At 70.8% G+C, this 24,424-nt stretch overlaps 5 protein-coding genes across 9 annotated transcripts; 4 read left to right on the top strand and 1 right to left on the bottom strand.

The window, feature by feature from the left end:
• Nucleotides 1-946: 946 nt before the first annotated feature.
• ZNF467 (zinc finger protein 467) lies at nucleotides 947-4,701 on the top strand. Of its 2 annotated transcripts, none has more exons than XM_059872957.1 (4): nucleotides 947-1,004; nucleotides 1,576-1,635; nucleotides 1,746-1,826; nucleotides 2,134-4,701. In XM_059872957.1, exons 2-4 carry the CDS (start codon nucleotides 1,608-1,610, stop codon nucleotides 3,768-3,770), a joined length of 1,746 nt encoding a protein of 581 aa, XP_059728940.1. In that variant the 5' UTR covers nucleotides 947-1,004; nucleotides 1,576-1,607; the 3' UTR covers nucleotides 3,771-4,701. The 2 variants fall into 2 exon arrangements, with proteins under 2 accessions (XP_059728940.1, XP_059728991.1); XM_059873008.1 differs by lacking the exon at nucleotides 947-1,004 and adding an exon at nucleotides 1,274-1,477.
• A 140-nt stretch (nucleotides 4,702-4,841) lies between these two features.
• LRRC61 (leucine rich repeat containing 61) lies at nucleotides 4,842-7,447 on the top strand. The gene is made up of 2 exons (XM_059874191.1): nucleotides 4,842-4,899; nucleotides 5,672-7,447. Exons 1-2 carry the CDS (start codon nucleotides 4,852-4,854, stop codon nucleotides 6,533-6,535), a joined length of 912 nt encoding a protein of 303 aa, XP_059730174.1. The 5' UTR covers nucleotides 4,842-4,851; the 3' UTR covers nucleotides 6,536-7,447.
• A 191-nt stretch (nucleotides 7,448-7,638) lies between these two features.
• RARRES2 (retinoic acid receptor responder 2) lies at nucleotides 7,639-10,847 on the bottom strand. 2 transcript variants are annotated; one of them, XM_059836507.1, is made up of 5 exons: nucleotides 10,610-10,847; nucleotides 9,448-9,549; nucleotides 8,048-8,152; nucleotides 7,862-7,975; nucleotides 7,639-7,798 (listed from the first exon to the last, which is right to left on the bottom strand). In XM_059836507.1, exons 1-4 carry the CDS (start codon nucleotides 10,790-10,792, stop codon nucleotides 7,862-7,864), a joined length of 504 nt encoding a protein of 167 aa, XP_059692490.1. In that variant the 5' UTR covers nucleotides 10,793-10,847; the 3' UTR covers nucleotides 7,639-7,798. The 2 variants fall into 2 exon arrangements, with proteins under 2 accessions (XP_059692490.1, XP_059692413.1); XM_059836430.1 differs by having other exon boundaries at nucleotides 7,639-7,776; nucleotides 10,610-10,844.
• Nucleotides 10,848-12,042: 1,195 nt separating this feature from the next.
• Nucleotides 12,043-19,593, top strand: LOC132340157 (zinc finger protein 135-like). Of its 2 annotated transcripts, none has more exons than XM_059871012.1 (5): nucleotides 12,043-12,204; nucleotides 13,261-13,418; nucleotides 14,354-14,462; nucleotides 14,782-14,895; nucleotides 15,442-19,593. In XM_059871012.1, exons 2-5 carry the CDS (start codon nucleotides 13,395-13,397, stop codon nucleotides 18,447-18,449), a joined length of 3,255 nt encoding a protein of 1,084 aa, XP_059726995.1. In that variant the 5' UTR covers nucleotides 12,043-12,204; nucleotides 13,261-13,394; the 3' UTR covers nucleotides 18,450-19,593. The 2 variants fall into 2 exon arrangements, with proteins under 2 accessions (XP_059726995.1, XP_059727072.1); XM_059871089.1 differs by having other exon boundaries at nucleotides 12,043-12,254.
• Nucleotides 19,594-20,379: 786 nt separating this feature from the next.
• Nucleotides 20,380-24,198, top strand: LOC132341241 (serine/arginine repetitive matrix protein 5-like). Of its 2 annotated transcripts, none has more exons than XM_059872724.1 (4): nucleotides 20,380-20,418; nucleotides 20,630-20,765; nucleotides 21,424-21,528; nucleotides 21,726-24,198. In XM_059872724.1, the coding sequence occupies exons 1-4, from the start codon at nucleotides 20,410-20,412 to the stop codon at nucleotides 23,297-23,299; spliced, it is 1,824 nt and encodes a 607-aa protein (XP_059728707.1). In that variant the 5' UTR covers nucleotides 20,380-20,409; the 3' UTR covers nucleotides 23,300-24,198. The 2 variants fall into 2 exon arrangements, with proteins under 2 accessions (XP_059728707.1, XP_059728634.1); XM_059872651.1 differs by having other exon boundaries at nucleotides 21,723-24,198.
• The last annotated feature ends 226 nt before the right edge of the window (nucleotides 24,199-24,424 follow it).

The raw sequence follows: 24,424 nt of genomic DNA, 5'->3' as shown, positions 1-24,424 counted from the left end.
AGTGTCCCCAAGTCCCCCGGTGTCCTCATGCCCTATCCGGTGTCCCCCCATGTCCCTATTCCGTGTCCCACCTATGTCCCTGTCCCGTGTCCCCCCTATGTCCCTATCCCGTGTCCCCCCTATGTCCCTGTCCCGTGTCCCCCTGTGTCCCTGTCCGTGTCCCCCTGTGTCCCTGTCCCGTGTCCCCCCTATGTCCCTGCCCCGTGTCCCCCTATGTCCCTGTCCTGTGCCCCCCTATGTCCCTGCCCCGTGTCCCCACTATGTCCCTGTCCCGTGTCCCCCCTATGTCCCTGTCCCGTGTCCTCCCTGTGTCCCTATCCCGTGACCCCTCTGTGTCCCTGTCCCGTGTCCCCCCTATGTCCCTGTCCGTGTCCTCCCTGTGTCCCTATCCAGTGTCCCCCTATGTCCCTGTCCGTGTCCCCCTGTGTCCCTGTCCCGTGTCCCCCCTGTGTCCTTGCCCCGTGTCCCCCTGTGTCCATGTCCGTGTCCCCCCTGTGTCCCTGTCCCGTGTCCCCCCTATGTCCCTATCCCATGTCCCCCCTGTGTCCCTGTCCCGTGTCCCCCCTATGTCCCTATCCGTGTCCCCCCTATGTCCCTATCCCGTGTCCCCCCTATGTCCCTGTCCCCTGTCCCCCCTATGTCCCTATCCGTGTCCCCCTGTGTCCCTATCCGTGTCCCCCCTGTGTCCCTGTCCCGTGTCCCCCTGTGTCCCTGTCCGTGTCCCCCTGTGTCCCTATCCCGTGTCCCCCCTGTGTCCCTATCCGTGTCCCCATGCCCCCCCCATGCTGTCCCCAGCCGTGTCCGTGTCCCCTCCACGGGGGACACCCGGTACGGCACAGGGGTGGAGGGCACGGGGACACGGCGGGGACACGGGAGAGCCCGGGGGGTGCGGACACGGGGGGGCGGTCCCGGCGGGGCGGGGGGACCGGCGGCCACCGCGGGGGGCGGGGCGCGGCGGCGGCGGCGGCGGAGCCGGTGGGGCCGGGGCAGCCCCGAGGCCGCGGGTACGGGCAGGACCGAGACCGGAGCGGGGTCGCGACCGGGATCGCGACCGGGCTCGGGCTCGGGAGGGGCAGGAAGGGCGGGGGGAGCGGCGGGGAGGGGCAGGATGGGAGGGCGGGGACGGGAAGGGGGGCACGGAGGGGAGAGCGGGGAACGAAAACGGCTTGGGGGGCGACGAAGGGGGAACGGAGGGGGCTGGGGGTGGGAAAAGGGCTTGGGTGGGGGTACGGGGGGGCCCAGGGCGGACGGAGAACGTGGGCGGGGTGGCCGTGAGCTCCTGGGAGACCAGGAGGGGGACGCCACTCCACGGGAACCCCTCGGAACACCCCAGAGCCCCACGGAATCCCACGAGCCCCCCCCCAGACCCTTGCGGACCCTGCCTGACCCCCCTGAACCCCCCTGGATTGCTCCCGAACCCCTCCAGACCCCCCCGGACCCACCAGGCAGGAGAGTGTCTGCCCCCACTGTGCCCTGGGTACGTGCCCGGCGGTCCCGGGGATCCCCAAGCCCCCCGGCGTGCAGGGGATCCCTAGCTCGGGTCTGGGGGGGCTCACCCCGTGCCCCCCACCGCAGGTGCCCCCGTGGCCAGGACGGAGCTGGAGGAGATGGAAGCACCCGGATGCACCGGCTCAGGTGGGGACTGGGGGATTCCGGGGGGTCTCAGTGGGGCCTGTGGGGTCCCGGGGTGCTCGGGGCCCCCCTGAGCCGGGGAGGGACCTGTCTGTGCCTCTTTGTCCCCCCAGAATGGCTGGTGGTCCCCAAGGCGGAGGTGACCCCCGAGGATGACACGGATGATCCAGGGGACCCAGAGTTCCACGACTCAGGTGAGGGACAGTCTCAGTAGCAGTGCCAAGCGTCTCCCGGGAATGCTGGGGCCACACGGTCACTGTCACCCTGTCCTGGGCCTGGTGACAGCGCTGGGTCCTTGGGGGATGGTCACCATGTCCCCAGGGCCAGTGGCTGTGCCAGGCCCTTGAAGTGACGGTCGCCGCGTCCCTGGTGCCATTGGCCTTGATGGTCACCGTGTCCGGTGCCAGTGGCAGCTCCACGTCCTTGGGTGAAAGTTCCCGTGTCCCGGTGGCTGTGCCGGGGCGCCCTGGCGTTGGCACGTCCCCTCCCGTGTCCCTGCAGGGCAGTGGCTGGTGCGGAAGGTGAAGGTGGAGGAGGAGGAGGAGGATGAGGCCGAGGCCTGGGCGGCCCCGCAGCCCCTGCCCGGCGCCTTCCCCCCCGAGCCCGCCGGGACGCCGGGGGTCGCCGGCGCCTGCAAGGAGGAGGAGCCGTGCCCGGAGGAGCTGGGATACGGGGTGCTGCCGGCCTGGGGGCCGGGGCCGCCCCTGGACGGCATCGGGATGGGCTTCGGGATGGGCATCGGCGCCGGCGCGGCCGCAGGGATGAGCCCCGGCCCCGGCGGGTGCGGGCACCGCTCGCAGCCCGGCCCGCGGCCCTTCTGCTGCCCGCAGTGCGGGAAGGCCTTCGGGAAGAAGGCGCACCTGACGCGGCACCTGCGGGTGCACACGGGCGAGCGGCCCTTCCCGTGCCCGCACTGCGGCCGCCGCTTCCGGCAGCGCATCCACCTGCGCTCCCACCTGCGCACGCACACCGGAGAGCGGCCCTACCCCTGCCCGCGCTGCGCCCGCCGCTTCCGCAAGAAAACCCACCTGGACCGACACCTGCGCACGCACACCGGCGAGCGGCCGCACCCCTGCCCGCGCTGCACCCGCCGCTTCGCCCACCGCCAGCACCTCCTGCGGCACCTGCGCCTGCACGGGGACCCCGCTCCGGGGCACGGGCACCGCGACGGCCCCGGGGACGGCCACGGGGACGTCCCTGCCGAGGAGAAGCCGCTGCTCTGCCCCGGGTGTCAGATGAGCCTCACCTGGAAGCAGAGCCCGGCGTCGCACCTGGAGCTGCACACGGGAGCGGTGCCGGGAGCTGGGAATGGACACCTGGATGAGCCCCAGGACGGGGACAGGGACAGCCCTGCCGAGGAGAAGCTGCTCATTTGCCCCCAGTGTGGGATGGGCATCGCCTGGAAGCAGAACTCGTCGTCGCACCTGTGGCAGCACCTGGAGAGCCAAGCCCTCGGCTGTGCCCAGGACCCGCAGCACCCCCTGCAGCCCCCACAGGAGCCCGGAGCCCAGGACCCCCAGTGCCCCCCCCAGGTGCCCGTGGCTGAGCCTCCCTTCGTCCAGGACCCCCAGCACCTGTCGCAGGTGCCCGGTGCCAACTGCAGCCACGGCTGTGCCCAGGACCCCCCGCCCCTCCTGCAGCCCCCGCAAGCGCCCGGTGCCCAGGACCACCAGCCCCGGCTGCAGGTGCCCGGTGCCAAAAGCGGCCAGAGCTGCACCCAGGACCCCCAGGACCCCCCGCAGGTGCCCCCTGCCCAGCGCCCCTTCACCTGCCCGCAGTGCGGGCGCGGCTTCGGGCGCAAGGCGCACCTGGCGCGGCACCTGCTGGTGCACTCGGGCACGCGGCCCCACGCCTGCGCCCGCTGCGGCCGCCGCTTCAGCTCCAAGACCAACCTGGGCCGGCACCAGGCCGTGCACACGGGGCTGCGGCCCTACCACTGCGCCCGCTGCGGCCGCGGCTTCACCCGCAAGACGCACCTGGAGCGCCACGAGCGCACCCACGGCACGGGCACAAGGACGGGCACAGGGACGGGCACGGCCCCCACCGGTGCGGGGATGGCCGCAGCCACTGCTGCCACTGGCACTGCTGTCACTGGGTCCCAGCTGGGCTGGCCAGAGCCCCCCGCCCTCTGCCCCTGAACGCCCGGAGGTGCCAGGGGCTCCGGTGGGTGCTGATGGTGAATCCCTGGCACTGGGATGGGCTGTGTTCCCCAGGGCCTGGGATGTCAGGATGTGCTGGGTGGTGCCACAGGCCCTGGTGACTGCCAGTGGTGAGTCCTGGCACTGGGACGTGCTGTGTTCCCCAGTAGCTGCCAGTGGCACATCCTGAGCACTGGGGTGTGCCGGGTTCCCCAGTGGCACATCCTGAGCACAGGGGTGTGCCAGGGGACCCAGTGGCACATCCTGAGCACTAGGGTGTGCCGGGTTCCCCAGTGGCACATCCTGAGCACTGGGGTGTGCCAGGTTCCCCAGTGGCACATCCTGAGCACTGGGGTGTGCTGGGCTCCCCAGTGGCACATCCTGAGCACTGGGGTGTGCTGGGCTCCCCAGTGGCACATCCTGAGCACTGGGGTGTGCCGGGCTCCCCAGTGGCACATCCTGAGCACTGGGGTGTGCCAGGTTCCCCAGTGGCACATCCTGGCACTGGGGTGTGCCGGGTTCCGCAGTGGCACATCCTGAGCACTGGGGTGTGCCGGGTTCCCCAGTGGCCGCCAGTGCTGTGTCCTTGGCACCCTGTGCCGGGCTGTGCCGGTGCCCGCAGCAGTGCCAGTGGTGACCCCTCAGCCCTGGGATGTGCCTGAAGGTGCCAGCAGGCGCCGGTGCCACATCCTGAGCGCCGGGATGTGCCGGGGCCCCGGCAGGGGGATCCCACAGCATCCCCCAGGATCCCGGCCCGCTCTGCCACCTGCAGCGGCGCAGGAGCAGCCCCGGAGCGTGGTGGCCGGTGGCACTGGAAAGCCCCCGGTGAGGGACCGGAGGGACCCCAGGGCGGGGACGGGAGGGCTGTCCCGGCCGTGGGCGGGGGGCAGCGGGGTGAAGCGGAGCTGCCAATAAAGCCGTTTTTATGGAACTCTCCGGGAGCCGCGGGATCGCGGGCCGGGGTCGTCGGGGGGCGGGACCCGCGGGAAGGGGCGTGGTCAAACTAGGGGTCGAGGCAGGGGTGTGGCCTTGTGGTGGGCGGAATCTCGTCCCTACGGCAACGGGGGCGGGTCCAGTCCCCATGGCAACGGGGGGCGGGGCCTCGGGGGCCGCCGGGAGCCGCCGTGCGGTGAGAGCGGGGGGGGGGTGAGGGGGGAGCGGGGATTTGGGGAATTTGGGGGGACCTGGGGGGCGGAAAGGGGCGGGTGCAATGGAGGGGCTCCGGGGAGGTCACGGGGCACCACAGAAGGGTCTGGGAGCACCGGGGGGGGGCTATGATGTCGGGGGCTGGGTTCGGGAGCTCCGGGGATGTAACGGGGGCACCGACAGGGGCAATGGGGAGGCCTGGGGCCACCGGAGGATGGAACACGGTGGGTCTGAGGGGTGTTGGGGGGAGGGCCGGTTGGGGTGTGGGGGCTCCCCATGGGCTCTGGAGCTGTCCCTGTGCTCCAGGTTCCCGCCAGATATGACCCCCGCGTGTCCCCCAACCACAGCAATGGCCTTTGGGTCCTACACGTGTCCCCACACTCCCAAGACACCCCGAGATATTTCCCACATATGTCTCGGCACCCCAGTTCCCACCCAGATGTGTCCCCCACGGGTCCCTGCACCCCGGGATACACCAGTGTGTCCTTCCAGAGCCGTTCCCCAATGCCACCCGCAGCCCCTTTCCCTGCTCGGGACCCCTCACGGGGTTGGAGGGGCGTGAGGTGACACCTCTAGATGTGCCCCACATCTCCCTGTGCCCCACACCCCCTGGCACACGTCCCCTGTCGCCCCAGACGTGCCCCCTGAGTGTCCCTGTGCCCCACTGGCACACCACGCGTGTCCCCACACCCCAGGGCACCCCACAGGCCACCCCGGGGGTCCCTGGTGCCACCCCAGCCCCGCTGTCCCCCCAGGACCTCCCCGCAGGGATGGAGGGGCGCGGGGAGGAGGCGCCAGAGGAGCCGGAGGTGTCGGAGCCATCCGACGAGGAGGAGGAGGAGGAGGAGGAGGAGGAGGAGGAGGTGGATGAAGGCTCCGGGGTGCGGGTGACGCCGGCGCTGCTCAAGGCCGCGACGGGCGAGTTCTCGCTGGAGTCCATCCTGCTGCTGCGGCTGCGCGGCCGCGGCATCGCGCACCTGGGCTGCCTGGCCGACTGCTCCAACCTGGAGTGGCTGGACCTGTCAGGCAACGCCATCGCGGGGCTGGCGCCGCTGGCCGCGCTGCGCGCCCTGGCCGTGCTCAACCTGGCCGCCAACCGCGTGGCCAGCGTGGAGCCGCTGCGGGGCTGCCGCAGCCTGCGCCAGCTCAACCTGGCCGGCAACCGCCTGCGCAGCCTGCGCCAGCTGCGCTGCCTGCAGGGCCTGCGGCACCTGGAGAGCCTGCGCCTGCGGGACCCGCTGGGCAACCTGGCCAACCCGCTGTGCGCCGCGCCGGCCTACCGCGCCGCGCTGGCCGCCATGCTGCCCGGCCTCAAGGCCATCGACGGGCAGCGCGTGGCGGGCCGCGGCAGCGAGCTCTTCCGCCTGTGCCGCGAGCTGGACGCCGCGCTGGACGGGGAGGCCGCGCCCGCCGCGCCCGCCGAGCCCCCGCAGCCCTGGGTGCGCGCCGGCTTCTGGGAGCCGCGGCCCGCGCGGCGCAGCCTCGTGCTGGAGGAGGCCACGCGGCAGCTGGGCCAGGCCCTGCGCGAGTGCCGCGAGCTCGGCCGCCGCGCCGACGACTCCATCGCCCAGGCCCAGCGCGCGCTCGGCCGCCGCCAGCACGGCGACTTCGGCTTCTGAGCGCCAGGAGAGCCCTCGGCCCGGAGCCGGCGTGGGCTGAGCCGCGGGACCCCGAAGGTGGGAAGGGAGAGCCCCCAGAGCCACCACAGCCCAGAGCCACCATCATCTGAGCCACAGGACCCCGAAAACGGGGCCAGGAGAACGCCCAGAGCCACCACAGCCCAAAGACACCATCGTCTGAGCCACAGGACCCCAAAAACGGGGCCAGGAGAACCCCCAGAGCCACCTTCATCTGAGCCACCATCATCCGAGCCACAGGACCCCGAAAATGGGGCCAGGAGAACCCCCAGAGCCACCACAGCCCAAAGACACCATTGTCTGAGCCACAGGACCCCAAAAATGGGGCCAGGAGAACCCCCAGAGCCACCACAGCCCAGAGCCACCATCATCTGAGCCACAGGACCCCAAAAACGGGGCCAGGAGAACCCCCAGAGCCACCACAGCCCAAAGCCACCATCGTCTGAGCCACAGGACCCGAAAAACGGGGCCAGGAGAACCCCCAGAGCCACCACAGCCCAAAGACACCATTGTCTGAGCCACAGGACCCCAGAAATGGGGCCAAGAACCCCCAGAGCCACCCACACCCTGAGCTGTGGGACCCCGAAACCAGGGCTGGGAGCCCCTCAGTGCCACCCCTGCCCAAGTTCACTTCCTTCGCCATGGGAGCCCAGAAATGGATCCAGGAAAGCCCTCAGAGCCCACACTGTCACCTTGAGACCCCCAGAGCCTGTCTCCTTCCTCCTGCGAGCCTTGGGACCGCCACACGGGAGCTGGGGCACCCCCAGAGCCACCCCAGCCCAGCAGAGGATCCCAGGGAGCACCAGAGGAGCTGTGGGGAGCCCAGCCTCGGCTGGGGGACAGCTCGGGGACAGGGGCCGTGGTGGCACTGTGCATTAAACATGTCCCACCCTCCAGTGTCCCTCTGTCCTGCGGCCTCAGGGGTCTCGCACCCATCGTGTCCCTGCCTTTCACCCCTGGGGACAAGAGGTGACCCAGGCAGTGGTGACATGGAGCCCGCTGCCCACCCACTGTGTCCCCATCTCATCCCTGGGGACATCGGGGGGTGACACGGGCGGTGCCAGGTGGGAATAAGAGCCGTGAGAGCGGAGCCAGCGCTGGCTTTACTGCAGAGAGGGGACAGGCGGGGGGGGGGGGACACGTCCGGGACCCTCCTTGGTCACACGGGGCTGGGGGGTGACAAGCGGGGCAGGCCGTGGCAGCGTCCATCGGTGCCGTGGTGCCTGAAAGGGGACACGGAGGGGGCTGTGATGGGGCGCTGTGTCCCCTGTCCCCAGCCCGGGTGTCCCAGGGGCGCCCCGTACCCACCTAGGCTGGCAGCCCCCGGGAGAAGGCGAACATCCCGGGCAGGTAGGGCGTGTCCCCCCCTCTGCCGGCCTCCTCCACCGCCCGGCACTCGGCTTCGTCCCTCTGCCGGATCTCCTGCGGGCACAGAGGGGCTGGCACCGGCTGGGGACACGGCGGGGACACCGGGGGGCACTGGGGACACCTCACCTTAGCCGCCAGGTGGTGGCTGGGGCCGCAGTTGTGGTACTTGTCCAGCACCTTGGGGACCTCACCGGTGTCGAACTTGTAGCAGGCCAGGCAGGTTGGCTTCCTCTGGGGACACGGCGGGATGTCACCCCCAGGAGCCCTGGGGACCCTCTGGCACCGACCACCGTCCCCTCTGTCCCACCCGCAGCAGCAGGGTGGGGGGACAGGGGGTCTGCGGGAGGCTGAGGGGCTGGAGGACCCCTGGGAGGGGCCCCAAGGGAGAGGGGACACCCAGGGATGGGCCCCAAGGGAGAGGGGACACCCAGGGATGGCCCCAAGGGAGAGGGGACACCCAGGGATGGCCCCAAGGGAGAGGGGACACCCAGGGATGGGCTCAGGGGAGAGGGGACACCCAGGGATGGCCCCAAGGGAGAGGGGACACCCAGGGATGGGCTCAGGGGAGAGGGGACACCTAGGGATGGCCCCAAGGGAGAGGGGACACCCAGGGATGGCCCCAAGGGAGAGGGGACCCCAGGGATGGCCCCAAGGGAGAGGGGACACCCAGGGATGGGCTCAGGGGAGAGGGGACACCTAGGGATGGCCCCAAGGGAGAGGGGACACCCAGGGATGGCCCCAAGGGAGAGGGGACCCCAGGGATGGCCACAAGGGAGAGGGGACACCTAGGGATGGCCCCAAGGGAGAGGGGACACCCAGGGATGGCCCCAAGGGAGAGGGGACACCCAGGGATGGGCTCAGGGGAGAGAGGACAGCCAGGGATGGCCCCAAGGGAGAGGGGACACCCAGGGATGGGCTCAGGGGAGAGGGGACACCCAGGGATGGGCTCAGGGGAGAGGGGACACCCAGGGATGGCCCCAAGGGAGAGGGGACACCCAGGGATGGCCCCAAGGGAGAGGGGACACCCAGGGATGGCCCCAAGGGAGAGGGGACACCCAGGGATGGCCCCAAGGGAGAGGGGACACCCAGGGATGGCCCCAAGGGAGAGGGGACCCCAGGGATGGCCCCAAGGGAGAGGGGACACCCAGGGATGGGCTCAGGGGAGAGGGGACACCCAGGGATGGCCCCAAGGGAGAGGGGAGCTATAGGGGGAACAGGATGTGCCACAAAGGAGGGGGGACAGCTTGGAATGTGTCCTGGGGGAGGGGATAACACTCCAGGATGTGCCCAAGGGAGATGGGAACACCTTGGGATGTGCCCCAGGGGAGAGGGACACCCCACATGCCCCAGGGGAGAGGGACAGCCCCAGGTGCCCCCGGGAGGAGGGGCAGCCCAGGTGCCCCCGGGAGGAGGGGCAGCCCAGGTGCCCCCGGGAGGAGGGGCAGCCCAGGTGCCCCCGGGAGGAGGGGCAGCCCAGGTGCCCCCGGGAGGAGGGGCAGCCCAGGACAGGTCCCCAGGTCCCTCACCCGGCTCTCCAGGACCCGGCAGTGCCGCTGCGGCGCTCGCTTCCGGCACGTGGTCTGTGCCAGGCCCAGGCGGAGCTGCACGAAGGTCCCCGAAGGGTCCTCCTGCAGGAACGGGGTGCCAGGGTGTGCCAGGGTGTGCCAGGGCGTGGCAGGGCTCCCCAGAGGGATCCCGACCTCTGGAGCGACTCCCAAACCCCACAGACTCCCAGGGAATACAGCCCCCGGTGAGACCCCAAACCCCAGCAGTGACCCGAGCACCCCCAGAGCGACCCCGATTTTTGGGGGAGACCCCAAACCCACAGATGCCAACCCCTGAGAGGGACCCCAAAGCTCCCACAGGAACCCCAAATCCCAGGAGGGTCCTGAACCCTGGGAAGGATCCTGAATCCTGGACACCCTCAGGTAAACCCATCCCAGGAATGACCCCAGGGTGGCCCCAAGTGGCCCGAAGTGGGGGTCCCTGGAGTCCTGGCCCTTCCCAGAGACGGGACAGTGTGACAGTGTGCAGGGGCACCCCGGGATGGCCCCGGCTCTGGGGGCACCGGGATCAGCTCGGACCCGTTAATGAATAACCGAGCTCAGCCCGGCCAGCAGGGCCGGTCCCGGGGCACCCCGGGGCACCCTGGCACCCGGTGCCCACCCTCCCTGTGGGACACCCGACCCCCTCCCCATGCCTGAGGCCATCCCGGATCCCAGTCCTGAACCCCAGATCCCAAATCCCAAACTCACCTGCTCGATGATCCTGTCCATCTCCCACTCCCTCCAGGACACCCCAGACCCCTCCCCAACCCTCCCTCTGTTCCTCCTGGGACCCCCCCACACCCTCCCCATTCCCATGGTCATCCCGGATCCTGAACCCCGAATCCCAGCCCCCAATCCTGTTGCCCCCATGCCCGATGACGCCGTTCACCCGTGCCCCCTCCAGGACCCCCACCCCGACCCCCTCGCTGCCCCCTCCCTGTTCTCGTGGCCATCCTGAACCCCCAATCCTCGATCCCAGTCCCAATCCCTGCTCACCCCTCGATGACCCCTCCACCGCTGCTCCCTCCCGGGCACTCCGTCCCCCTCCCCGCTCCCCCCGGCCCCCCCCCCGCCCCCTCCCCATTCCCGTGGCCATCCCGGCCCCGAGTGGCGGCTCCCGGTGCGGAGTCCCGTTACTCACCCGCTCGATGACCCCGTCCAGCTCCCGCTCCTTGAAGAGGAAGTGCACGTTGCTGCGCCCGTGGAAATACTCCAGCACATCGCGCACCACGCGCCGCTGCAGCGGGGACTGCCCCGCGGCCACCGCGGCCACCGCGGCCACCGCCAGGGCCAGCGGCAGCCACAGCGACACCGGCAGCCTCATCCCGCCGGGAGCGGCCTCACGGATCCGCGGGCCGCTGGCGTCGGGCTGGCATGAGCCGATTTCCTGGGATCTGCCCCCAAATCCGCCCCCGGGACGGCCCCGCGGGTGACCCCCCCCACCCCCCCCCCACCCGCGGGGCGCGGGAGGAGGGGCCGGGCTGGGATGGGATAATGGGATGGGATCGGGGGACAGACCCCGGGAATGGCGTCATGGGCTGCTGGGAATGCCATCCTGCCCTGGGAACACCCTCCGGACCCCGGGAACGGCTCCGGCCTCCGGGAATGGGCTCCTGAGCCCCGGGAATGGGCTGCTGTCCTCTGGGAGCAAATTCCAGCCTCCGGGAATGAGCTCGAGCCTCCGGGAATGGGCTCCTGCTCCTGGGAATAACGTCCAGTCCTCCAGGGATGGCTTCATGTCCCACCGCCAGTGTTGTCGTGTCCTACTGGGAGTGACATCCTGCCCCCGGGAACGAGCTCCTGACTACCGGGAACGGGCTCCTGCCGTCGGGAATTGGGTCCTGCCCCCCGTAATGGGGCCCTGCCCCCCGTAATGGGGCCCTGTCCTCAGGAATGGGCTCCTGCCCTCGGGAATGGGCTCCTGTCCCCTGGGAATGGGGTCCTGCTCCCCGGGAACGGGCTCCTGCCCCTCGGGAATGGGCTCCTGTCCCCGGGAACGGGGTCCTGTCCCCGGGAAGGTGCTCCAAGCCCTGGGAACAACCTTCCGCTCTTCCCGGCTGTCCTTGTCCGGGTGTCCCCCCCTGGCAGCGGGACTGGGGGGAGGGAGGTGCTGAAGGCCGAGGGAGGGGGTGGGGGCAACATTCGGAGGTGTGGGGGACACCGAAGGACACCGGGGGGTGCGGCTGGCTCGGGGGGCACTGTGGGGCTCTGGGGGCTCTGGAAGTTACTGGGAAGCCCTGGGGCTGTCCTGGGGGGCACTGGGGAGCTCTGGGGAGCACTGTTGTACTGGAGGACACTGGGTACACTAGGGCTGTACTGGGGGACACGGGGGGACACTGGGGCTATACTGGGGAGTCCTGGGGGGCTCTGGGGAGCACTGTGGGGACACTGGGGCTGTACTGGGGGACACTGGGGGACACTGGGGGACACTGGAGCTGTAGTGGGGGACGCTGGGGCATGCTGAGAACTCTGGGGCTGTACTGGGGGACACTACGGGACAGCGAGGGGACACTGGGGGACACTGGGGGGACACTGGGGGCGGGGTCTCTCCGGCCCCTCCCATCCTCACGCATCTGCGCTGTCCTGCGGCGCCGCTAGGGGGCGCTGCCCCCCGGTCCCGGGCCCCGCCCCGGAACGGGGCGCGGCCGGACGCGGCCCTAGCTGACTTCTGACGTCACCGGCGCGCTGACGTCACCGAGCGCGTGACGTCACCGCGCCGCGGGGCAGCGGCCGCCCGTGAGTTTCCCCGGGAGGGTCCCGGGGGTCGCGGTCACGTGGCCCGGGAGGTGGGGGGGGCACGGACCGGGGGGGAGCTGGGGGTCGGGGTGAGGATGGGGGGCACGGGGGCCTGGGGGTCTCAGGGTGTGCTTGGGGGTGTCAGGAACTGCTGAGTCTCGGGGGGGGGACACCCGTGGCAGCGGCGGTCCGGGGCTCCCGCGGGAGGGAGCCGGTGCTGGGGCGCACGGGGGTCACTGCGAACCCCCCCGAGGCGCGGCCGGCACCGGGGGGAGCTGGGAAGCCTGGGAGCTGCCGCGGGAGCCGCCAGGCCCGGGGGAGCCCGGCCCGGTGGCCCCGGGGCTGTTCCCGGCTCCCGGGGCTGTTCCCGGGGCTGCTCCTGGCTGATGAGGTGATTCCACGCCGGGGCTGCTCCCGAGCCCCAGGGCTATTCCTGACTGCCAAGGCGAGGCTGTGCCGGGCCATTCCCAGCGCCCGGAGCTATTCTTGGCAGGAGGAGGCTGTGCCGGGGCTATTCCCGGTTCTCCCGGGACTATTCCCGGCTCTCGGGGCTATTCCCGGTTCTCCCGGGGCTATTCCCGGCTCTCGGGGGTATTCCCGGCAGGACGAGGCTGTGCCGGGGCTGTTCCCGGCTCCCGGGGCCATTCCCGGCTCCCAGAGCCGTTCCCGGCTGGACAAGCCGCTGCCGTGCCGGGGCCATTCCCTGCTGCCGCTCGCGCTCGCTCCCATCGAATCCGTCCCGTCCTGTCCCATCCCTATCCCCATTCCCATCTCATTATCCCATTATCCCATCCCATCCATCCATCCCATCCCGAACTACAACTCCCAGCGCTCCCGGCTCTCGCCGTTCACAGCCGGATCCGGCCCCGCTCGGCGCCTTCCGCACCCCAAATTCCGGGGGGAGGAGGAGGAGGAGGAGGAGGACGGGGGGGCCGAGGCCGCCGGAGCCGCTCCGGGACTGCCGCGCTCCTCCGGCCCGGTTCCCGCCGCCCTTCCCGCCCCATCCCCGCTCCCGCCCCCGCTCCCGCTCACATCGCCGCTCTCCCGCTCTCCCAGGACCCCGCCGCGGCCATTTGAGGGACTCGGTGGCGGAAGGAGGCCAGGAAAAGGCTGGGCAGAGGCCGGGAAAGGGCCGGGAAGCCGCGGGGAAGGAGCCCCGAGGAGCCGGAGGGGCCCGGGAAGGGGCAGCGATGTCGGCGGGGGGAGCGCCCCAGGTACGCGGGGGACTGCGGGGGAACTCCCGGGGGATCCCCGCTCCTGCACCCCCCGCGGCCTTTGGGGGATTCTGGGGGGATTCCCGGGGCCGGGGCTTTTCCCATGGGTTTTTCCTCAACCCCTGGAGCCCCCCAGGAGTTTTTCCGGGAAATCGGCGCATTGGGAAGTCCCGGGGCGCGGGGGGGCCGCACGCCCCTCCCGGCTCTGCCTCCACCGGGCTCCGGGGGCTTGGGGACACGAGAGGGACCCGGGAGGGCACGGGGGACCTGGGGGGTTCAGTGTCCCCAGAGAAGCGGGTCTGGCTCCTCGGGAAAGGTTCCTCCCTCGGTGCGGGTCCGGGCGGGAAAAGGAGCTGGTTCGGGGGGTGGGCAGTGGGGACCGGGGGGGACAGGGACCGGGTTTGGGGATCAGGGATCTGGTTTGGAGGAACAGGGCTGGGCATCTGTTTTGGGGGCGCGAGGATCTTGTTTGGGGAGGAGGGATCTGCTGGGGAAGGGGGGATTTGGTTTGGGGAGGTGGGGATGTAATTTGGGGGAGCAGGGGTCTGGTTTGGGGGGTGGGGATGTAATTTGGGGGAGCAGGGGTCTGGTTTGGGGGGGTGGGGATGTAATTTGGGGGAGCAGGGGTCTGGTTTGGGGGGTGGGGATGTAATTTGGGGGAGCAGGGGTCTGGTTTGGGGGGGTGGGGATGTAATTTGGGGGAGCAGGGGTCTGGTTTGGGGGGGTGGGGATGTAATTTGGGGGAGCAGGGGTCTGGTTTGGGGAGCAGGGGTGGGGGCTGCATCCTGGAGCAAGGAACCTCATATTTGGGATGCAGGAATAGGGGCACCATCCCTGTCCTTGGCCTGTGGCCAAATCCAGGGAAAGGTCCCCAAACATCCCAAAATGACCCCAAATGGCCCCAAAATGCCTCTGAGCCGCTGCCCCCTCCCCAGCCCGCCCACGCCCTGGATCTGCTCCCGTATTCCCGGCTGAGCCCGGCGCCGCGGGCCGGATCCCAGCTGGATGCTGTCGGTGCCGAGATCCCCTCGGACCCCTGCACAGGTGAGGGCAGGGGGGGACGACACCCAGGGTGGGGGCTGGGGAGGGATTTTCCACACAGCACTCGGTGCATTTTTGTGGGGACTTTGAACTGGGATGATGAAAGCGTTCTGGGGATTCCCGGTGCTGGGAGAGGCTGCAGGGAAAGCCCAGAGCCCAGGATGGCTCCGTCCCAGCCCAGGATGGCTCCGTCCAGGCTCACCTGGAGCTGGTTCTCGAGGAGTGGCTCCATCCCCCGTGCCAGAGCTCGGCTGTCCCGGGAGCAGCCCGGCTGTCCCAGCTGTGCCGGGGGTCCCGACTGCGGTGCCCCGTGTCCCCCCAGGGTACCGGTTCTTTAAGCCGGGGGGTTTGTTCGGGATGAAGCCGCCGGAGGAGCCGTTCGGGGCCGCGCGGACGGGCCCGGAGGAGTCCAAGGCCCTGGGCAGCCCCTGCGCCGGTGAGTCCGGGTCTGTGGGACTGGGGGAGCAGTGGGACTGGGGGGCTCAGGGGGAGCGGCGGGCTGGGATTCTTCGGGGGCCTTCTGGGCCAGTTCAGAACTTTTTGGGGCTAGTTGGAGGCTGTTCTGAGCCAGTTAGGGCCAGTTTAAATACCTTTTTCAGCCATTTTGGGCCAGTTTTCAGCCATTTTGGGGCCATTCTGGGCCAGTTCACAGCCATTTATGACCAATTTATCGTAATTCTGACCTAGTTTGTGGGCCAATTTTGTGAGGCAGTTTCGGCCATTTTAGACCAGTTTTTGCCATTCTGAGCCAGTTTGGACAATTTTGGACCTGAGTGTCACAGACTCGGAGGTTTGGGGGCCCTTTGGGATGTCACACACCAGGAGGGACTTGGGGAATTGAGGCTCTTTGGGGTGTCCCATGTCCTCGTGGTTCAGCGGTGAGGGCCCCACAGGGAAGGGGGGCTGGGCCCGGGTCCTCCCCGCTCGGGACAGCCCGGAATTCTCCGGGAGCCGGGCTAACCCCGGCATCTCTCCGGTGCAGTGGAGCCCGGGCGGGTGAGCAAGGTGGAGCCCGAGGAGAAGCCCGGGATTGGCGCCGGCTCCCTGGAGCTGTTTCCGGCCGCGGGCGGCAGCTCCGGCCGCTGGTTCCCCGGCGGGCAGCGCGGCCCCGAGCCCCCCCGGGACCCCCCTGCCCCCCGTGCTGGCTGCTGGGGGGCCCAGGGGGGCGTCCCTGGCCCCTTCCGCTGCGCCCAGTGCGGGAAGGGCTTCCGGCAGAAGCAGAGCCTGGTGACGCACGAGCGCATCCACACCGGGGAGAAGCCGTTCCGCTGCGGGGACTGCGGCAAGAGCTTCAGCCAGCGGCCCAACCTGCTGACGCACCGGCGCGTGCACACGGGCGAGCGGCCCTTCCCCTGCGCCCAGTGCGGCAAGAGCTTCTCGCAGAAGGCCAACCTGCTGGCGCACCAGCGCATCCACGGCGCCCACCCCGAGGAGGGCAAGGCGCGGGCGCGGGCGCCGGCGCGGGGCTGCCCCGAGGACGCGCCCTTCGTGTGCCCCGAGTGCGGCAAGAGCTTCCGGCAGAAGCCCAACCTGATCACGCACCGGCGCATCCACACGGGCGAGCGGCCCTTCTCCTGCTTCCTGTGCGGCCGCAGCTTCAACCAGAAAACCAACCTGGTGACGCACTACCGGGTGCACACAGGTGAGCGGCCCTTCGCCTGCGCCCAGTGCGGCAAGCGCTTCACCCAGAAAACCAACCTGGTCACGCACCAGAGCACCCACACCGACCTGCGCCCCTTCCCCTGCGCCCAGTGCCACAAGTGCTTCAAGGACAAGGTGTCCCTCAAGGCCCACCAGAAGACGCACATCCCCCGCCAGCGCCGCTGCCCCGCGCGCGGCCCGGCCCCCGCCGCGCCCTTCGGGGCCGCGCCCGCCCTGCTGCCCCCCGCGCCCGCCCCGCAGGACCCCGCCCCGTTCGCCCCGCTCCCGCCCGCCCCCAAGCTCCCCGAGGGCACCGAGCTGTTCCCGTGCCCTGAGAAGGGCTTCCCCCCCCCGCCCCCGGCCGAGCCCTCCTTCCCCTGCGCCCACTGCGGCGACGGCTTCTGCCCCAAGGTGCCCCTGCTGCGGCCCCCCGAGGCGCCCGCCGCGCCCTTCGCCCCCGGCCCCCCCATCCTGGGGCCCCTGGGGGCGCAGCCGGGGCCGGGGGAAGCCGTGCTCTCCCCGGAAAAGCCCTTCATCTGCAATCAGTGCGGCAACAGCTTCGGGCTCTGGCTCGCCCTCGTCGCCCACCAGAAGAGCCACGCGGGGCACAAGCCGTGCCCCGGCGCCCCCCCCGCGGAGCCGGGCGCCGAGCAGCCCCCCGGGTCCCCCCCGGGGGCGCGGGCGGGCGAGGGCCGGCCCTGGCCGTGCCCCGAGTGCGGGCGGGGCCTGGGGCAGTGCGAGCGGCCGCCGCGGCACGGGCACGGCCCCGGCGGGCGCGGCCCCTTCCGCTGCGACACCTGCGGCAAGCGCTTCAGCCTCAAAACCAACCTGGCCACCCACCAGCGCATCCACACAGGTGAGAGGCCCTTCACCTGCGGCGTCTGCGGCCGCCGCTTCAACCAGAAGGGCAACCTGGTGACGCACTACCGGGTGCACACGGGCGAGCGCCCCTTCGCCTGCGCCCAGTGCGGGAAGCGCTTCGCGCAGAAGCCCAACCTGCTGGCACACCAGAAGACGCACCTGGGCCGCCAGCCCTTCACCTGCCTCGAGTGCCCCAAGCGCTTCAAGAGCAAACTGTCCCTGCGGGTGCACCAGCGGGTGCACACCGGGACCCCCGGCCCGGCCCCCGGCGCCCTGGACCCCGCCGGGAGCCCTTTCCCCTGCACGCTCTGCGGGGAGGCCTGTGCGGAGCACGGGGGGCTCCGGCCGGGCCACGGCGGCGGCGAGCGGCCGCACACCTGCGCCGAGCAGCTGCACACCTGCGCCAAGTGTCCCCACGCCTGCGCCGAGCGTCCCCACGCTTGTGCCGAGCGTCCCCACGGCTGCGCCGAGCGGCTCCACACCTGCGCCGAGCAGCGCCGCACCTGCGCGGAGCATCCCCACGCCTGCGCGGAGCATCCCCACGCCTGCGCGGAGCATCCTCACACCTGTACGGAGCATCTTCACGCCTGTGAGCGACCCCACACCTGCGGGCAGCCGCAGCCGCAGCCCTGCGCCGAGCGGCCGCACCCCTGCGCTGAGTGTCCCCACCCCTGTGAGCAGCCCCACGCCTGCACCAAGCGGCCCCACGCGTGTGAGCAGCCCCACGCCTGCGCCGAGTGTCCCCGCGGCTGCGCCGAGCATCCTCGCACCTGTGCCGAGCATCCCCACTCCTGCGCCGAGCGGCCCCACCCCTGCGAGCGGCCCCACGGCTGCGCCGAGCAGCCCCACGCGTGTGCCGAGTGTCCCCACGCGTGCGCCGAGTGTCCCCACGGCTGCGCCGAGCGGCCCCACGCGTGCGCCGAGTGCGGGAAGCGCTTCCGGCAGAAGGTGAACCTGGCCGTGCACCTGCGGACGCACACCGGGGAGCGGCCGTTCCGCTGCGCCGACTGCGGCAAGGGCTTCAGCCAGAAGGCTCACCTGCTGCGGCACCGCCGCACCCACGGCGCCGGCCTGGCCCCCCCCTGCGCCGCCGGCGACCCGCTGGGCAAGGGCCCCGAGCCCCCCGCGCTGCTGCTGCCGCCCTGCTCCCGCGGGGCCCCCCCGGCGCGCCCCGACAGCCCCTCGGGCGCCGCCGACATCCTCCTGCAGCTGATGCAGGACGAGCCCCCGCCCGGCCCCGGCGCCGCCCCGGTCCCGGTGCCCCCCTGTAAGTGCCCCGGGGGGGGCCCGAGCCCCCGGGCGCCGGGGCTGCCCCCGCCGTGCTGCTGCGCCGCCTGCCTGGCCCCCCGCCCTCCCGAGCCCCCCCGCGGGCAGCTCTGGGCCAAGGCCGGGGGCTGCGCCCGCGCCTTCGAGGAGAAGCGAGTGCCGGGAGCGCCGGAGCGCGAGTGCGGCGAGGAGAAACCGGCCCCGTGCCCCGGCTGCCTGTGAGCCCCGGGACCCCCCCGGCTGCCTGCGACCCCCGCGCTGGGACCCGCCCTGAGACACCCGCATCGGGACCCCCACCCTGCCCCGGCTGCCTGTGGCCCCCACACTGGAACCCCCAGCGAGACACCCCCAGCAAGGACCGGCCCTCGGCTCCTGGGGCCACACACGGTGAGCCTGGAGGAGATGGAGCCGAGGGGACAGAGCCAAAGGGATGGACCTTAGGGGACAGAGCCAAAGGGATGGAGCTGAGGGCTCGGTGCCAAGGTGACACCGCTAGCCAGATTCAGCACTGGGACTTGGAGGAGCCTCCAGCCGGGGCTGTGGGGCAAAGCAGAGCCAGGCTGGGACATGGCACATTCCTGGCTTGGGAAGACACCAAAGGGCTGGAGGAGCCAGCGCTGGAGCCGGATCTGCCGTGTGGCTCCAGCCACACAGACCAGGAAGAGCTGGACACGGTGGAGTTGCATCCACGGGAGCCAGACTTGGGACAAGAGGGGCCCTCCAGGGCTCCCTCCGCTTTCCAGAACCTTCCAGGCTGTTCCAGACTGGATGGCATTCCCTAAGGACAGGCTGGGAAGGGAGTGCGGGGCGCCCTGCTGCGGGCTGACCCCCCCTGGGGTCCCCAGAGCAGCTCCGCGCGGGGGTTGGGAGCACTCCGGGCAAACAGCCAGGAAAAGGGCCTGGAAGGGCTCAGCTCTGCTTCCAGAAGGGCCCGGAGACGCCTCCGGTGCCGGGGGGATGGGGTCAGCTTGTGCTTCTGCTTGCTCTGGGTAACTGCGCGCTTTGGGACTCGATATTCCGGATTGGGAGGGTGACGCCGGGGTGGCCGCTGGGGCCGGAGTCGTGGTGGTGGTGGGGGGCTCCAGCGGCACGGGGGGCTTTGCTGGGGTTTGTGTGGCCTCTCCCTGTCCCCCCGGTGTGACAGAGCTGGGGATCCACGGTCTGGGCAGAGCTTCGGCCACAGACGCCGCTGGGAGCTGCCATTGCTTCATCCCAAAGGGAACCGGATCCTGTGACGGGACCGACACCGGGACAGCCGCCCCCGGAGCCCCGGCTGGGCAGGGGGTCCCGCTCCACTCCCCTTCCCCAGCTCTGCTCTCTGCAATTCTATTTTTTGAGGTTATTTAAAATAAAAGCTTCTGATGGCTCTGGGGCTCCAGGTGCTCTGTCTGGGACCGGGGGGTGCACAGGGACACACGCCAGCCTCAGTCCTGGCCTGAGCCCGGGAAAGGCTCTGACCCCTGGCCCATGGCCAAGGGATCACCAGGACACTGCCAGTGCCAGTGCCAGTACCTTCCAGTGTGCTCTGTGCCCACCACACCTCACCTGGGCACCAGGTGAGAGCTCTCCATTAGGGTGGCCACCGGGCCGAGCCCGGGGTCATTGTCACATCCACGGGGGTGGCACCAACGGCCCCGGTGCTCCCTGGGGACAGATGGGGGGGGGGGAGGTCTCACACTGGGGACTGGGGGACCCGCTGGGACACAGACACCCTGTGCCACTGGCCAGGTGTGTGGCTGTGCTCCCCACTCTGGCTGGGGGCACCCGGTGCCACCCGGGTGGGTCCTGGGAGGTTTGGGCACAGGGGCTGCAGGTCCCGGGGGTGTCCCTGTCCTGGGGCAGGTGTGGGACCCTCCGGGCCGGGGACACCCGGTGTGGGAGCTCCCAGGCGGGGTTCCCAGATCCCGGGGTCACCAGGCCGCTCCCTCGGGATTTGGGGGGGCCGTGTCCCGACGAGCCCCGTTCGGGGGGCGGGTGACGCTGCCGGGTGGGCGAGCGGGGCCGGATCCCGGACCCACCGGGCACGGGGAAGGAGCCGGATCCCAGCACCCACCGGTGCAGAGCCGCCCCTCGCCCGGGGGCCCCCCGGTGCCCCCAACGCCCGGTTCCGGTGCTCTTCCCCGCTGCCGGTGCCTCCCCCCAGCCCGGCCCCTTCCGCCGCCGCCATCGGCCCCGCCCGGCCATGCAGCGGGTGAGCCCGGGCCGTGCCCGGGGCCCGGGGTGCACCGGGGGCAGGGGGGCTCCGGGGGTCCTGCGGAGGGCTGGGGGGGTGCCGGGGCTGTCCCCACGCCTCCGGTCGGGGTTAGGGGGGCTCGGGCCCCCAGAGCCCGGGGGGACCCCCAAGGGGTGCGCAGCGAGGGCGGTGCCGCCGGCCCCCCTGAGCCCCCCGGTGTCCCTGCCAGGGGGTGACCCCCGAGGTGACATTCGAGGAGGTGGCCGTGCGTTTCTCCCCCGAGGAGTGGGCGCAGCTGGCGCCCTGGCAGCGGGCGCTGCACCGAGAGGTCATGGGCGACAACTACGAGCTGGTGGCCAGCCTGGGTGAGGGACGGGGGCGTGGGGCTGGGGGTACCCGGGCCTGGGGGTGCCCGGGACGGGGGGTGCCAGGGGCTGGGGGTGCCATGGGGCTGGGGGTGCCATGGGGCTGGGGGTGCCCAGGGCGGGGGGTGCCCGGGGCTGGGAATGCCCAGGGCTGGGGGTGCCACGGGATGGGGGTGCCATGGGGCTGGGGGTGCCACAGGGCAGGGGGTGCCCAGGGCTGGGAGTGTCATGGGGCTGGGGGTGCCACGGGGCTGGGGATGCCACGGGCTTGGGGTGCCACGGGGCTGGGGACACAGTTGGAGGCTGAGCTGGGGGTTCAGAGGCTGAGCCGGAATTTTGGATGGTTGGCTGAGGGTCTGAGGGCTCGGTCGGGGTTCAGAGGCTCAGCCGGGGCTCTGGGTACATGGCGGGGGTTCCAAGGCCGAGCTGTGGGTCCGGAGGCTGCCCGGGGGTCTGTCCGGGGGTCTGCAGCCCGGTGGCCCCGCAGAGCTCAGCCCAGGTGTGCGTGCGGAGCGGGCTCGGGCGTGTCCCGGCTGTGAGCAAGAACGGCACCGGTGCCCCCGCCCCCAGCACGGCCCCCGGCCTGGTGACGGTTCCCGGTGACCGTGACCCTCCCAGGGCGTGGCGGGGGGCACTGAGGGTCCTCCCTCCCACACAGACCCCAACTCCAAGTTCCCCCTCATGAAGGAGGAGTCACACGGGGGGGTTCCCTGCGATGGGGGGCTCAGCGGAGATAGCGACAGCACCGACACCACCGACAGCTGTGAGTGACCGGGACACCCCGCGGGGACACCCTCGGGCTGGGGGGTCGCTGTGGGACGAGGGGCTGGCTGGCCCTGCCCAGACCCCCGTGTGACACCCCCTAAGCTGGGCTGGGAGTACCCCACGGTGTCGCAGGGGTGGTCGTGGGGCCGTCGGTGGGTCCGGGACTCCCCCACGGTGACACTCTGTCCCCAGCAGGTGCCTGGAGCGGTTCTGACAGCAAGGATGACGCCGGGGGACGCTGGGAGTCGGGGTCCGGTGTCGCCCGCTCCGGCTGCCGTGACACCGAGCGGGGGGGCCGTGCCCGGGCCCTGCCCCGGCCGGTGCCGGCGCCGTCGGGGCTCCGCAGGCGCGGCAGCCGCGGGCCGAGCGGCGGGGCCGAGGCGCCCCCGGGCCGGCCGTACCTGTGCGTCACCTGCGGCAAATCCTTCCGGCACCGCCGCAGCCTCCTGGCGCACAAGAAGCTGCGCCGGGGGAACCGGGCCCGGCACGGCTGCGGCGAGTGCGGCCGCAGCTTCTGCCTGCGCGGGGACCTGCTGCGGCACCGCGAGTCGCACCGGGCGCGGCCCCCGCGCTGCCCGGGCGCGGCGGGGCCGGGCGAGGAGCGGCCCTTCGTGTGCGAGCGCTGCGGGAACAGCTTCAGCTGGAGGGAGAGCCTGGAGCTGCACCTGCGGGAGCACCGCGCCCAGCCGTGCCCCGAGTGCGGCCGCGTGTTCGTGCACCGCGGGCGCCTCTTGCTGCACCGCCGGGTGCACTCGGGCCAGCGGCCCTTCCGCTGCGCCCGCTGCGGCCGCGCCTTCGCCTCGCCGGCCAACCTCAGCTCCCACCGCCGCTCCCGCCGGCTCTGCCGGCCCCGCAGCCTCGGGCCCCGCGGGGACGGCGACAGGGACCCCCGCGGCGACAGGGAGAGGGACCCCTGCAGGGACAGCGACAGCGACAGGGACCCTTGCAGGGACAGGGACCCCTGCAGGGACAGGGAGAGGGACCCCCGCGGCGATAGGGACAGGGACCCCTGCAGGGACAGCGACAGCGACAGGGACCCTTGCAGGGACAGGGAGAGGGACCCCTGCAGGGACAACGACAAGGACCCCGGTAGGGACAGCGATAGGGACAGGGACCCCTGCAGGGACAGCGACAAGGACCCCGGCAGGGACAGCGACAGGGAGAGGGACATGGATAGGGACCCCTCTGGGGACAGGGAGAGGGACCCCCGCGGAGACAGGGACAGCAACAGGGACAGGGACCCTGGTGGGGACAGGTACAGGGAGAGGGACATGGATAGAGACCCCTGTGGGGACAGGAAAAGGGACCCCCGTGGAGACAGGGACCCTCGCGGGGACAGGGACCTGCTCAGGGATAGGGACATGGATGGGGACCCCCGCGGGCACGGGGACTCGCTCAGGGATAGGGATGGGGATAGGGACCCCCGTGGGCATGGGGACCTGCTCAGCGATAGGGACAGGGATGGAGAGTCCCGTAGGGAGGGGGACTCACTCAGGGACAGGGAGCTCTGTGGGGACGGGGACCTTCTCAGGGACAGGGATAGGGAGCCCTGTGGGGATGGGGACTCGCCTGGGGACAGGGATGGGGACAGGGATAGGGAGCCCTGTGGGGATGGGGACCCGCTCGTGGACAGGGACCTGCTCAGTGAGAGGCACCCCCGCAGGGATGGGGCCGTGCTTGGGGACAGGGACCCCCTCGAGCCCAGGGACCTGCTCAGGGCTGGGGACCCCCTCGGGGACAGGGAGCTCCCGGCGGGTGACCAGCGGTAGCCGCAGGAGCGGGGTCGTGCCGGTGCCGCGCCCACCCCGGGGCACCCGCGGAGCTCCTGGAGAGTTCTGGAGACCGGGGACTTCTCCGTGTCCCTTTAGACCTTGGGAACATCCCTCCAGGATGTGTCTCCGTGTTCCCTCTGGATCTTAAAGCGTCCGGGATGTTTCCCCATGTCCCCCTGGACCTTGGAAAATCCCTCGGGGACGTTTCTCCATGTGCCTTTCACACCTGGGAAAGTCTCTCTAGGACACCTCTCCGTGTCCCGTTGGACCTTGAAGTGTCCTCCAGCGCTTCCCAGTTCTCCCAGAGCCTGGGAAATCCCTCTGGGAGGGTTCTCCGTGTTACCTTTGCACCTGAGAAAATCCCCCGGGGATGCTTCTCCCTGTCCCCTGGGGCCTCGAAGTATCTCCGGACCTTGGAAAATCCTTCTGGGGTGATTCTCCGTGTTCTCTTCAGGTACTGAAGTACCTTTGGATCCTGGAATGTCCCTCAGGGGCACTTCCCAGTCCTGCCAGTCCCACCAGTGCCCTGCCCCATGTTCATATCTAAGGCCAGAAGCGTCTTTAACTCTATTTATTTTATTTTTCTATGTCATTGATTATTCTTTCTGTTTTATTTTATTCTATTTAAGTCATTCCAGTTGTTATCTTCTGCTTAGTCCACTTCTCCTACTCCTATTCCGTTTAATTCTATTTATTTTTATTCCCTTTATTCCCTTTAATTAGGAGGAAGGGCAGGGAGGGAGGAAGAGGAAGGGAGGGAGGGAGAGAGGGAGGAAGGAGAGTCCTCTGGGCCCTGTGTCGTGGTTGAACCATGACAGGGCTCTTGTGACAGCAGAGGCCACCACGTGTCCCCCCAGTGTCCCCCCTTCCCCAAATAAACAAACGCAAAAATGTGAGTTAATGTGGAAATGAGTAAAAAATGCAAATGCAGCTGGGGGGGAGGAACCACCGGGGGGATCCGCACACCTGGGGGGCACCCGCAGCCCCCAGCTGCTCCCAGTACGGCCCAGTCCGTGCAGGGAGCCCACAGCCCCCGGCCCGGAGCTCCCCTCCCTTCCCAGTGAGCCCCTCGGCACTGGGAGTGTCCCCCGGGCGGATGTCACCGAGCAGGGGACAGATGGT

The sequence above is a fragment of the Haemorhous mexicanus genome, chromosome 1 (genome assembly GCF_027477595.1).
Source record: "Haemorhous mexicanus isolate bHaeMex1 chromosome 1, bHaeMex1.pri, whole genome shotgun sequence".
In the NCBI taxonomy this organism is placed as follows: Eukaryota; Metazoa; Chordata; class Aves; order Passeriformes; family Fringillidae; genus Haemorhous; species Haemorhous mexicanus.
This window is presented reverse-complemented; position numbering and strand designations above follow the sequence as displayed.

Bases quoted from the DNA above. Each gene is read 5' to 3' on its own strand.
- ZNF467 (XM_059872957.1), top strand. From the start codon at position 1,608: ATGGAAGCACCCGGATGCACCGGCTCAG. The intron at 1,636-1,745 runs GTGGGGACTGGG...TTGTCCCCCCAG, and splicing joins ACCCGGATGCACCGGCTCAG to AATGGCTGGTGGTCCCCAAG. The intron at 1,827-2,133 runs GTGAGGGACAGT...GTGTCCCTGCAG, and splicing joins CCCAGAGTTCCACGACTCAG to GGCAGTGGCTGGTGCGGAAG.
- LRRC61 (XM_059874191.1), top strand. From the start codon at position 4,852: ATGGCAACGGGGGGCGGGGCCTCGGGGGCCGCCGGGAGCCGCCGTGCG. The intron at 4,900-5,671 runs GTGAGAGCGGGG...CTGTCCCCCCAG, and splicing joins CCGCCGGGAGCCGCCGTGCG to GACCTCCCCGCAGGGATGGA.
- RARRES2 (XM_059836507.1), bottom strand. From the start codon at position 10,792: ATGAGGCTGCCGGTGTCGCTGTGGCTGCCGCTGGCCCTGGCGGTGGCC. The intron at 9,550-10,609 runs GTGAGTAACGGG...CCGTTCCTGCAG, and splicing joins TGGACGGGGTCATCGAGCGG to GAGGACCCTTCGGGGACCTT. The intron at 8,153-9,447 runs GTGAGGGACCTG...CCGTGTCCCCAG, and splicing joins GCCGGGTCCTGGAGAGCCGG to AGGAAGCCAACCTGCCTGGC.
- LOC132340157 (XM_059871012.1), top strand. From the start codon at position 13,395: ATGTCGGCGGGGGGAGCGCCCCAG. The intron at 13,419-14,353 runs GTACGCGGGGGA...CCCCCTCCCCAG, and splicing joins CGGCGGGGGGAGCGCCCCAG to CCCGCCCACGCCCTGGATCT. The intron at 14,463-14,781 runs GTGAGGGCAGGG...GTGTCCCCCCAG, and splicing joins CCCCTCGGACCCCTGCACAG to GGTACCGGTTCTTTAAGCCG.
- LOC132341241 (XM_059872651.1), top strand. The intron at 20,766-21,423 runs GTGAGGGACGGG...CCTCCCACACAG, and splicing joins CGAGCTGGTGGCCAGCCTGG to ACCCCAACTCCAAGTTCCCC. The intron at 21,529-21,722 runs GTGAGTGACCGG...CTCTGTCCCCAG, and splicing joins CACCGACACCACCGACAGCT to CAGGTGCCTGGAGCGGTTCT.